The sequence below is a fragment of the Homarus americanus genome, unplaced genomic scaffold, assembly GCF_018991925.1.
Source record: "Homarus americanus isolate GMGI-L3 unplaced genomic scaffold, GMGI_Hamer_2.0 scaffold51859, whole genome shotgun sequence".
Taxonomy (NCBI): Eukaryota; Metazoa; Arthropoda; class Malacostraca; order Decapoda; family Nephropidae; genus Homarus; species Homarus americanus.
Window position 1 is genome coordinate 16164712 of NW_024711292.1, and position 12500 is coordinate 16177211.

Consider the following 12500-nt stretch of genomic DNA (forward strand, 5'->3'; position numbering starts at 1 on the left):
ATATACAATTGAAATTGAAATTGAATTGAATTGGCTTATAATCCAAGAAAATAGGAAAATGAGGTACACCTTAGCTTAGGATTCAAGTTTTTTATGCTCGTAAATCGTGTAGCAAGAGTAAACGTTTCGTGCCACTGACAACGTTTTGAGAGTGCAAGCATACCAACCAGCCAAGTCTTCCGCCAGTTGGTACACCTGACTACACTACGATGACGTAGTAACAACAAACAACAGTCGGGTACTACCATCATGCACCATGGCCCATCTTGAAAAATCACAAAATTTTCACTCCATTGTATTACGACCGCCGGGATACCACAGCATGGTGTACACCACGGCTGATCTTGCAATTGGCCCTGACATCAAGGGGTACAAGGTTTGGAAAAATTTAGGAACCAATAATGTAATGCATTAACTGGTAAATCCTCAGTAGGTACATTAATTTTTATTGTACTGTACTGTATTGTATTGTGATTGGTAATGACTGTGTTTGAGTGAAATACATAAATAGCATGAATCTTGTGTAAAGTTGTGGAAATATATAATCTAGGTCTGTTAACTTTTAGCCTATGTAACCTTATTCTCATTTTTCTTGATTCTGGCAGAACCCAAATTGTGGCAAGAATCGAACATTAGACACCTTCCCTTGACATAGTCAAGTATAAGCAAATATTATCATTGTCGTGTTACCCCTTAGCCATAGCAGTGTTTGTTGAAATAGATTTTCTAAAGTCTGAGCTCATTGACGTAAAACGTCATTAAGCATAATCCACTTATTGTGCGAACGTAAACTACATTCAATAACCTTTCATCGAAATATTCGAAAAATGTATTAGTAAATGCTAAACATGACAAGTGTGAACGAGGAATATTAGTGAACACCCTTTTCTATAAGATATTAAACGTAATAATTATTTCCTACAGTAATATAACAGAACATAATACTCACGACTCTGGTTGGTCCCTCCGAGCCATCTCCAAGTCCGGAGGTCCGAGTACTTGGTACCAGGTGGTTACCACGCAGCCTTCCTCCACCCTGTAAACATGCATACTAATACTAGTAACATTGTATTGTCACAAGTAGCAGTTGAGTATTTTTTGTATATCATAATACGTACATTTATGTATCTATGAATATAAATATAAACACCAGGATAAGCCTCCGCACTTGGTCATTGGAATATCAAATTAAACGAATCTCTGGTGATGGTGTGTTACTCTGTCTTGCTCGACTTGAACAAAATACAATCTATCTCTCTTGTCTTGTTCACTGATGTGTCTACCACACATGTGAACATGGGAACATTGTTCTAAAGTAACCACAACGACGTCTCGGGAAGAGCCAATAGGTGAGTCGCATAGACATATTATACACGAGACGTTTTGTATATGAATGAATTAATTTAACAGTTTAGCAGAATGCCCTCGGTAAGTTTGGACACAGTCTTGTGAATACAGTGTGGGATAACACAGCGGAACTTGTGCGCTCGTAGACACAAGCTTTGACTGTGGCATTCACTTCAGCTTGTTGATTATACGTACTTCTTGTCCAGTAAATTTTGAGAGGCGCGCACGTCCTAAGTTTAGTTAGATGGGCTGTTGATCCTTCTGTTCTTTGCAGTTATCACTCTCACTCATCTCTCTCCTTCATTATCCCTCTTGTGGCCAGTCCCTCTCCGCTCGGGCCATCACTTAACTTGCATCTCTCCCTCCCACAGGGAAAAAATATCGGTTGTCATGAACAAGTAGATTAACTTTACATATTTGATGATGCATTAGATTCTCTTGTTGAAATTGGTGTTGGTAGTCAAGAGTATAACTTAGTGAAATTAAAGTTTCTACCAAAAATGAAACTGAAAATTGTGAAAAAACAAAGATTCTGTCTTCTTTGTGCTTATTGCTCTAGTCGAGGCATGGACAACCTTTCCTTAGTCATGGGCCGCAATACGATTCTGTTATTTTTCTACAGGCCAACCCACAAAAATTTATACTCTACCTAACCCAAAAGTAATGACAGTGAAACAGTTTATCATCACGTCAATCTTACGATATTTTCAGTTTACAACAGTTTTTTCTCATTCATGAAACAAAAACACATTGATAAATTTTTAAGTAAAATATTAATGTTTCTTGGCATTTAATATAAGATGATTGAAGCAGTCTTTGAATACGTTGATTTTTCCTACAATTACAGCAGTTTTCTTAATTATGACACCCATCAGAATAATGTCAATGTTAATTTTGGTGCTTGAAGAACTACAGTGAAACAACCTATAGGCACATCTATTTATTTTGAGTATATATATATATATATATATATATATATATATATATATATATATATATATATATATATATATATATATATATATATATATATATATATATATATATATATATATATATATATATATACTAATAACCACAAACAAACAAGAAAACACGAACATCCCAAGCGCTTCAGGGGTGAGTACGGACTAAGGAGTTAATTATGAACTCCCCCAACAATGCAGGCGGCTGCATTTACAAGGTTCCTTGCAAGTAAGGTAATATGTTCCACTTAGGCCAGACGGGTAAAGATCTTATAACTAGACTTAAACAGCATAAATATAGTGTTAGGACAGGCCAGGAATCAATGGCTCTGTTCATTCATATGAGAGATAATAAGCATTGCGTTGACTGGGATAATGTTTCCTCAATATTACCTTGTAATTCAATTGTCAGTAGGAACATTATAGAATCCAGTCTCATTAAACATACCGAATCTGGCAACATGAATTTGAGTAATGGTATGTAGGTAGTAGGTAGTAGGCAGCTATCAAACAGGGAGGTACTACCGCCTGGGAAGATATTGGAAGCATAATGTGTTGTCTAATGATGGACCCTGCTGCCATATGGCATCACGAAAATTGTGACCAAGTCCCAGGTTGCTGATCTGACTTTCTGCTTCATTTACACACAATTGCAGGGTTTCAATTGTTTCTCTTACTTTGACAATACAACATACATAATGTTTATCATTCTCATTCTTGATTTATTTTTTTCGATTTTGTATTTATTTATGATTATGATTATTTAAAAATTTTTTTTTTTTTAGTATTTTGTTATTAATATTTATTAATTATTATTATACTAATAATAGTTATTATTAATATTATTATTATTATTATTATTATTATTATTATTATTATTATTATTATTATTATTATTATTATTATTATTATTATTATTATTATTATTATTATTATTATTATTATTATTATTATTATTATTATTATTATTATTATTATTATTATTATTATTATTATTATTATTATTATTATTATTATTATTATTATTATTATTATTATTATTATTATTATTATTATTATTATTATTATTATTATTATTATTATTATTATTATTATTATTATTACATATTATTATTATTAATACATATATTATTATTATTATTATTATTATTAATATTATTATTATTATTATTATTATTATTATTATTATTATTAATATTATTATTATTATTATTATTATTATTATTATTATTATTATTTATTACATTATTATTATTATATATTATTTATTATTTATTATTATTATTATTTATTATTATTATTATTATTATTATTATTATTATTATTATTATTATTATTATTATTATTATTTATTATTATTATTATTATTATTACATATTTATTATTATTATTATATTATTATTATTATTATTATTATTATTATTATTATTATTATTATTATTATTATTATTATTATTATTATTATTATTATTATTATTATTATTATTATTATTATTATTATTATATTATTTATTATTATTATTATTATTATTATTATTATTATTATTATTATTATTATTATTATTATTATTATTTTATTATTATTATTATTATTATTATTATTATTATTATTATTATTATTATTATTATTATTATTATTATTATTATTATTATTATTATTATTATTATTATTATTATTATTATTATTTATTTTGGCTATATTATTATTATTATTATTATATTATTATTATTATTATTATTATTATTATTATTATTATTATTATTATTATTATTATTATTATTATTATTATTATTATTATTATTATTATTATTATTATAATTATTATTATTTATTATTATTATTATTATTATTATATTTTCGCCCCCCAGGCCCTGATGTGGGTCAGTAACCTATGCCCGGCTGGGCTTATCCCCGTAAAAAAAAAAAATAAAAAAAATGTACAAACTGGATAATTTTGTGATTAAGAAGATTTGTAACCAGGTGAGAGGATTGGGTCATCTTACCCTATGACCTGACTATGGACAGCTGCTGTGCTTAGAGATGGCATGGTCAAGTTTTTTGATTAAGAAGATTAGTAAGGGTTGTGTTATCGCCGCTGGCTTCATCTACTGTACAGTGCTGGCCTTGTGATGCCATTAAATCTTTCGACCTGTGACCTCGCCAGATGTAGAAGTGTTGACAGACAAGTCCTGGTTCTGCTGAGTGAATTGTCTTCGACTGGTGGCGGTGCTGCCCGCCCCGCCATGAGACAGATCGCCCTCTCTAGTGATGCTGTGAAGACCAGCCTTCTGCTCGCACTGGTGAACACCGACTCACAATCCTGTCCGAGAATTTGTGCTGAGACAATTTACGCAGTACTGTTGTCTCTTGGAACACTATACTGATCTGCATTGACCCGCACTTGTAAGTACAGCCTAAATGATGACATACCCCTCGGTACTGAAATATTGTTGACTAATTACGCCTACTCGTTTCTGCCTAACCTAGAGTAATATGACAATGCAGAATGAAGCGAAGCTAAGATTAATAGAGTTGTGAACTTTGTGTTATGTCACTATGTTTAATAAATTGTAATTAAGATAAAATAATGTGAGACTAACTAATTATGTATCAGATGAATTACCATGTAATATTATGAACATCTTCTCTGCAGGTTTTGACCACATCAATAAATATTGAATGCATCAAAAGGCGGATTTCAATCATTCCCTTCGACTTGCCCGTAACCTGAACGTCCTTAACCAAGGCGTTTAAACTCAAAACAAGAACGGGAGGGCGTCGAAGGAAATTCTCGACCGCCAAGTAATACATTACGCGACGCCGACACCGCCGGGAGTGCAACGTGGGAAGTTGGCCAGCTCCCACAGTGGGTGCAACGTGGAGTTCACCCACAGTGGGTGCGACGCAAAGTCAGGGATACTTAGTGCGAGTGTTGTGTGTTTGAGTGAAGTGTTTAAATACCCGGACAGTCTCGAAAAGCTTCGGTCTGCACATACGGGGCTGTGAGCGTTCCTTTAGGACAGTGAGCCCACACACCCAGTGAGCGAAGGTTTCAGAACACCAGGACAGTGTCATAATGTTTCGGTCCATGCGGACGGGTTGGTAGCGTTCTCTCGGACACGCAAGTTCACACCTCTCTTGAGAGTACAAATGTCTGTCTGTGTATGCCAGTGATTATAACCAACAGCTGATCCGCCTATATTACAGCCTGTTGGCAAATATCCAGATTGTGCCGGTTGAAGTAGACCCCACTCAGCATTTTCTAGTTACAGTGTTGCAGTGTTGAAGAAAGGTTTCATAACCTCGACTAACAATTGGTATTTCACAAGCAGCTGAACAGTTTTGTTGTGTCGCCAGCGTTAATTACGAAGTTCCGGTGTCATCATACAAGATCTCCATATATACGTAGACTGTGAAGACTTTGCACACGGCAGTCTCGCTAGCGACCTAGCAACGGACAAAGTGATAACCAATCATCAGCAGTTTCTGATCGACGGTGGAGAAACTCCCCTAGTTTGAAGTGGACTCGTCTCTCGCCAAAGTAGAAGCGTCTCATCGTTGCCAAGGGAACCAGGAGCAGCGCGCACATCACCAAAAAGAGGCACCGCCCACCCTCCACACACGACTCGACTCAGAACTCGGCTTGAAGGATCACGTTTTCTATACAGACATAACACCCTGTATAAATAGGTATTTAAATTACATAATTCTACACACATGATCACGTTCGAGAGATATCTTCACATCGATAGGTTCGTCGGATAGGATTATTTCAATGATAAAGTGTCGAATGTAAGATTAATGTATTGAAATCCTATAATTTACAGTGGTTTATAAGTGTCTGTCTTCTTATTGATAGTTTAATAATTAACTACAATTCATATTCATTTATCTTGTAAATGAGAGGCAAGTAATCTGCTTTTACTGTTAAGTATTCATTGACCCACGAGGGACTAATAGATAATTTTCTAAGTTTCCCATGTCTAATGTTGATGACATTGAACGCCTAGCGCAACTGTTTGCTTATAACCAACTCGTCGATGATCAACCCCAGACTGACATTGATTTTGAGTCGGGATCACAGTTAAATGATTCGGTAGGAAGTAGTGAGAAAGTTATTGAGGAATCATTTGACGACTTAAACCGTCGTACCCTACGATCTGGTAATCAATATAGTACTTCACCTAAGTATACAAAAACAGTTACCCCTGTTACAGGTGATAGTGTGTCTGTTGCTTAATCAGTAACAACCTTATTAACCCAGCCTTCTGTTAGGAGTAAGAATACTAACTTGCTTAATACTAACACTACAATGGCTTCTCCTAACCCTCACACCAGTACTATTACCACACCTAAACCTGATAATATTATTAATATCATGCAGCGTGGCGACTATGTTCGGAATTTCACGGGTCAAGATGATGATAGGGTCGCACATGTGCCTCAGTTGGCTCACATGCCTCACTCCCAGACTCCTTATGCGACACACCTAGCTCCGATTGCACCTCCCCGCCTGACATATAGACAAAAAACATCGTTACGATGCGCACATTGTCATAAACGTGGCCACGTAATGGAAGATTGTTTTCAGCTCCGAGGTAATAGTGCAAATTTTAAGGTCACACCCGGTGCAAAGCCATTCTCAAGGTCATAGAGTGAGGCAGCCAAACCAGCACCTTCTCTTAACCAGAAAGCGCACAAATGGTGCTCTCTTCACAAATCGACATCTCATAGTTCACATGAGTGCGATGTGCTACTAAAGGCTAGGGGAGTGGACCTTAGTGAAACGGAGGTGTCGTATAGGCACAAGCAGAAACGTCCCCAGGACAAGTCGTCGGGGGAAGACCAGCGCACACCACAACAAGGAGAGGGATAGATAGGGTAATTCCCGCCCCTCCTCACAGCACTTCTATAGCTGCGTCGTTAGTAGGGGCGCTTAGCAAAGTGGAAGTGTTGCCAGTGCCGGTGAGAGTGGATAATACCAGATTGGCTCTTGATATAGACTCAGGTGCTTGCGCTAATGTATTGGCCTTGACATCATATCACGAGTTACAACGTAAATTCCCTCACCGCAACTTCAATTGGAGGCCAAGTAACGCTGAGATCGAAGGAGTTTCAGGTACTCAGCTGAGCATCAAAGGAATGGTGACGTTACCACTCAGATTCTCAAGACATGGTTCTCCCTTCTACGCGGATTTCTATATAGTCCAGCAGTTTAGTTTGCCAGCCGACGGGTTACTTGGTCTACCAACTCTTCGAAACAACATGATATATGTTCTTCCACGTAATAATAGTGTTACGTTTCAAGGCGTTTCCTACACAGCAATGCGTCATTCTGAACCTATGCTCACAGCTAGGACGAAAGTGTTGTCTACCAATCCTATTAAGAGGAAGGCGGATCGTGCGTCAGAGATACCTCTTGACCTCAACCACACACTTTCCCAGCGTGATTACAGCAGCAAGAGTTGGACGATCATACCAGCAGTGTTAAAGAGTACTCTCCATTACCAAAATGAGGAAATTACCAAAGCAACTGTTGAACTACCCAACGTGTACACGGGCACAGATGTTGTGTGTCTCCCGGAAACATGCAAGGTAAAAGGGCTATCATGTGAATCTACCCTGAGCACTATACGCCCTGGTGGTTTGACCGACGTACTGATTCTAAATCGAACAGGCGTTCAGGGAATCTTAAAGAAAGGATGTTATTTGTGTGATTTTCTAGTATATCACAACAATGTCGAAGTGCAGCCTACTAAATTCCCAATTCGAGGTATTGTTGCGAAATGCCAACACACTCGACAGGCCAGGATAGATCAAATAGCACCACATGTTAAGGTGATCGATCATCCCCAGGGCAAGACACGCCTTTTAGAGCTACTTGCCGACTATAGAAATATAGTAGCCATGCCAGGGGAAACGCTAGGTCAGACAGATTTAACATCCCATCATATAGCGTTAAAGGAGGGAACCAACCCTATTTATGTACCAGCTTATAGACTACCTCATAGCCAGCGCGCTGTAGTGCAAGATATGGTACAGGGTATGTTAGATGTGAATGTTATTAGACACTCAAAATCCCCCTTTAATAGCCCATTATTCCTCGTCCCGAAAAAGGATGGTTGATGGCGCCCTGTTATAGATTTCAGGCGCATCAATGATCAAACGATCCCTGACAGGTACCCTATGCCTATCTATAGCGACATATTGCAATCCTTAGGCAAGGATAATGCGGCATTTAGCAACTTAGATTTGCTTAGTGGGTATTGGCAAATAGCACTCGATGAGAAATCACGAGAAATCACGGCATTTAGCACGCCTCTAGGCCACTTTGAGTTTCTACGAATGCCATTTGGTCTCAGAAATGCCCCACTAACATTTCAAAGAATGATCAACACCCTGTTTGCCGGACTAATTGGTAACACAGTCTGCGCTTATTTGGATGATCTAATAGTAGTCAGTAAGGACGTCGATTCCCATCTGATTAAACTGCGTGAAGAGTTGGACAAACTTTCCACAGCAGGCCTCAAAATAAAACTCTCGAAGTGTGAGTTTTTAAAATCAAGAATCCATTTCCTTGGTCATGTAGTTGACGGTGAGGGCATACATACAGTTAATGATAAAGTCAAAGCTGTATCTCAGTTCCCGCGTCCTACCTCAAATGATCATGTGCGTAGCTTTCTCGGCTTATCTGGATATTATCGTTCCTTTATCAGGAAACTATGCAACATTAGCATCGCCCCTAATGAGGTTGCTCAAAAAAGATGCAATGTTTATATAGGACGCTGAACACGAAGATAGTTTTACGGCATTGAAGATAGCGCTTACCAATGCCCCGGTCCTAGCATTCCCAGACTACACTCAACCTTTCACTCTCTGTACTGACGCTTCCGGAATTGGAGTCGGAGCAGTGCTCATGCAAGAGGATACGCGTAGGAAGTTTAGAGTGATAGCATTTGCAAGTCGCAAACTAATTGATGCTGAAACACGTTATTCGGTGACGAATTTAGAAACGTTAGCCGTTGTGTGGGCACTTAAGAAGTTCAAAGACATTATCTTTGGCTACAAGATAAATGTTTTTACTGATCATGCGGCAGTAACTGAGCTGTTCCATGGCAGAAACTTATCAGGCAGATTAGCACGCTGGTATCTGACAATTCAAGAGTTTGACCCCGAATTTAGGTATTTACCTGGGAGGGCGAATGTTGGCGCCGACGCTCTGTCAAGAAATATAGCACCAGTCATGCCTGTATCAACATTCACTGTTTCGCAACTGGAAGATGAGCAACGACGCGACCCATATTAGTCAGCCGTTATTTTTGCTCTCGAATCGGGTGAGGATGTTAAACTCCCCAAGTTGTTTCTTCCCTTAAGTCAGTTTGAATTACGACATAACATACTCAATAGGACGAGAAAATCTCCGGAGGGTAATGTGTCTCAAATAATCGTATCTGACACGTTGCGCAAAGCAGTAATGACATTGTTCCTACACCAGACCGCTATTGACTTGTTACAACTCCCAATGAGTAATCAGGGATCAGCCTACGTCTTAGTGTGTGTGGATCATTTTTCAAGGTTCGTGGTCTTGGTCCCACTAAAAAGCAAAACGGCCGAAGCAGTAGCCTATGCATTAGTGATGAGTCTTATATGTCCATATACTACGCCTAAAGTTCTGCTCTCTGACAATGGCACAGAGTTCAAGAATCAGCTAGTAGCGCATATATGTGCACAATATGGTATTAAACAAACTTTTGTGACAGCTTATCATCCACAGGCTTTGTTGAGAGAACCAATCGTAAAATCCTAGAAATACTGCATCCAATTGTCAGTGGTTTTCAATACGCATGGGAGGATTGGTTACCGCAGGTTGCAGCGTCGATAAATGGGTCATTTAAAAGCTCTATGGGCAAAACACCCTACTACATTGTCTATGGTACAGATAAACGTCTACCTTACGACATCCTTACAGATGCGCCATACCCGGTATATAATACGGATGATTTCGCGGCAAAACAAATTCATGTCTTTACAGATATTCATGCCCAAGTACGATCACATCTAGCGGCGTCACGCGCCGAAATGATCATCAAACAACATAAACATGCTAAACCTGTCGTATTAAACGTGGGGGGTGCTGTTATGTTAAGGGAACCTGAAAGGAACTCCAAACTTTTGGCAAAATTTTCTGGTCCATTCCGCATAATCTCAAAAGAATCAGGCAACAAATTCAAAATTTGGAAGCCTAATGCACAGATCGCAGATGTCGTGCACGCGGATAGTCTGAAGAAGACCCAGATAAATGTATTACCTCCAGTTGATGATGATGTGATTGATACATCCTTACAGACTGTCCAGAAGCAGAGTGTCCCAGATGACTATTGTATGAAACTACGTTCTGCGAATAGACGTTAAATCGTTTGTAATTCCTAACAGAATGGCTTGGATCTTCAGTGTGTTGCTTCTGCTCTGTTGTTGCACCGTTGTGTTGACAGTCCTCAAACCGGGTGCACTGGTGGCACTTCTCGGACGCGTTCTCATAGTTGAGGACGTTGTGAACATCAAGAATGAACTCCATCCACTACTCCAACTTCTGCGTCAGATGGAAAACGTCGACGGCCAACTACAATCAGCATTGGACATCCTTCATGGTCTCAGCACAGCTTCTAATAATTCGACAATAGTTTCACAAACTATAGACCTTCTACACTTTCGTCTCCAGAACCTTCGCGAGCTTCTCGTCGATGTTGGGAAAAATCTACTGGCGTCTCAAGCGGATCTTGCTAAAGAAGTGCATTCTCAAGCACGACGAAAAAGGGGTCTCTTTAATTTTGTGGTTCTCATCCAAAGCGCCTTGTTTGGCACGGCAACGGCCGATGATGTAGCTAAATTGGGGGACCGAATGAACGTTGTCGTTCAGGCTGTATCTCAACAGAATCGTGTTATTTCTCTAACCTTTCACGCGATTACTGCTCTAGAATCAAAGGTTAATGCAATAATAGCGGAGTCTAACCAAGTTTCGAGGATTGTTACTAGGTTACAGAAAGCAATCCCGACGTTAGAATGGCTCCTTTATTTCACAGAATATTTGCATGCTGCGGAAATTTCGGCTCATAAAATTGTAACCTCTAAAAATGAACTAATAGACAGCATTGTAGATGCCGGGATAGGACGTGTGGACGCGAAGCTTGTGCCTGTGCAGACGCTTCTTGAAGCTTTAAAGATAGCCAAGTTGCAGTATCATTTAATCCTATTTTTAATGACAATGAGGTTCACTATTATTACCCACTATTGGAGTCAACCCTCATGCACATTGTGCATATATATATATAATATATATATATATATATATATATATATATATATATATATATATATATATATATATATATATATATATATATATATATATATATATATATATATGTAGTGATGGTTGTCAGACCACAGCTTACATCGCGAGGAAAGCCAGACTTGACCCGACATTAGGGAGGTCAAAAGTATAGGGTATCTCTGCGGCTGACCAAGGGTTTACAAATCAACTAGCTCCCCTCCCATGTGACATGGCCCCAACAAACATGTAAGAAGGCACCAGCCGACTCTCTTCCAATATACAATAACCTACTCCTGAAAAAGTCCGACCTGACCTCACATTAGCCAGGTCAAATGTAACCCTCGGAGCCCAACTCAAGGGGCCACAAATCAACCAGGGCCTCTCATGTCACACGGCCCCACCTGATGACTTTCTCCAGATAGTTCTGAAAAGTCCAGACCTGACCCTACATTAGCGAGGTCAAATGTAAGGAGACCCTTCGCCGCCCCCCCCCCCCGATCAGCTCAACCTGACGGCTGGTCTTCCAATATATAGGACGTCCTAGCCCTCCCTCACGAGAGTGTGTCTTGTAACCAGGGAGAGCCAGCTACCACGTCCCCAGTCCCGCTCGAGAGAAGCCCACCACTAAGTGTAACGAAGTCTCAGCCGGGTCCATCGACAAAGTGCTGTCAACTCCACGTGTAACAGTAAGTGCTGGCTGTGTAGACTGTAGAAGTGCAGTGATCCCGAACCTCCCCAACGATCGACTTAGTGAAGTGCCCATTCTAATTGTGAGGTTAGGTTATACGAGAATACCATAGTCTATCATAAATTGTGTACGAACCCCCCCTATTAATCCCCCCTATTGAACTAGTAA

At 38.2% G+C, this 12500-nt stretch overlaps 1 protein-coding gene across 1 annotated transcript in view; it reads right to left on the reverse strand.

The window, feature by feature from the left end:
- Positions 1-12500, reverse strand: part of LOC121853365 (thioredoxin domain-containing protein 6-like) — a 464042-nt gene that overhangs the window by 145321 nt on the left and 306221 nt on the right. Inside the window, exon 8 of the mRNA XM_042347463.1 lies at positions 950-1036. Within this exon, the coding sequence (XP_042203397.1) occupies positions 950-1036 (87 nt within the window). The remainder of the gene's footprint in view (positions 1-949; positions 1037-12500) is intronic.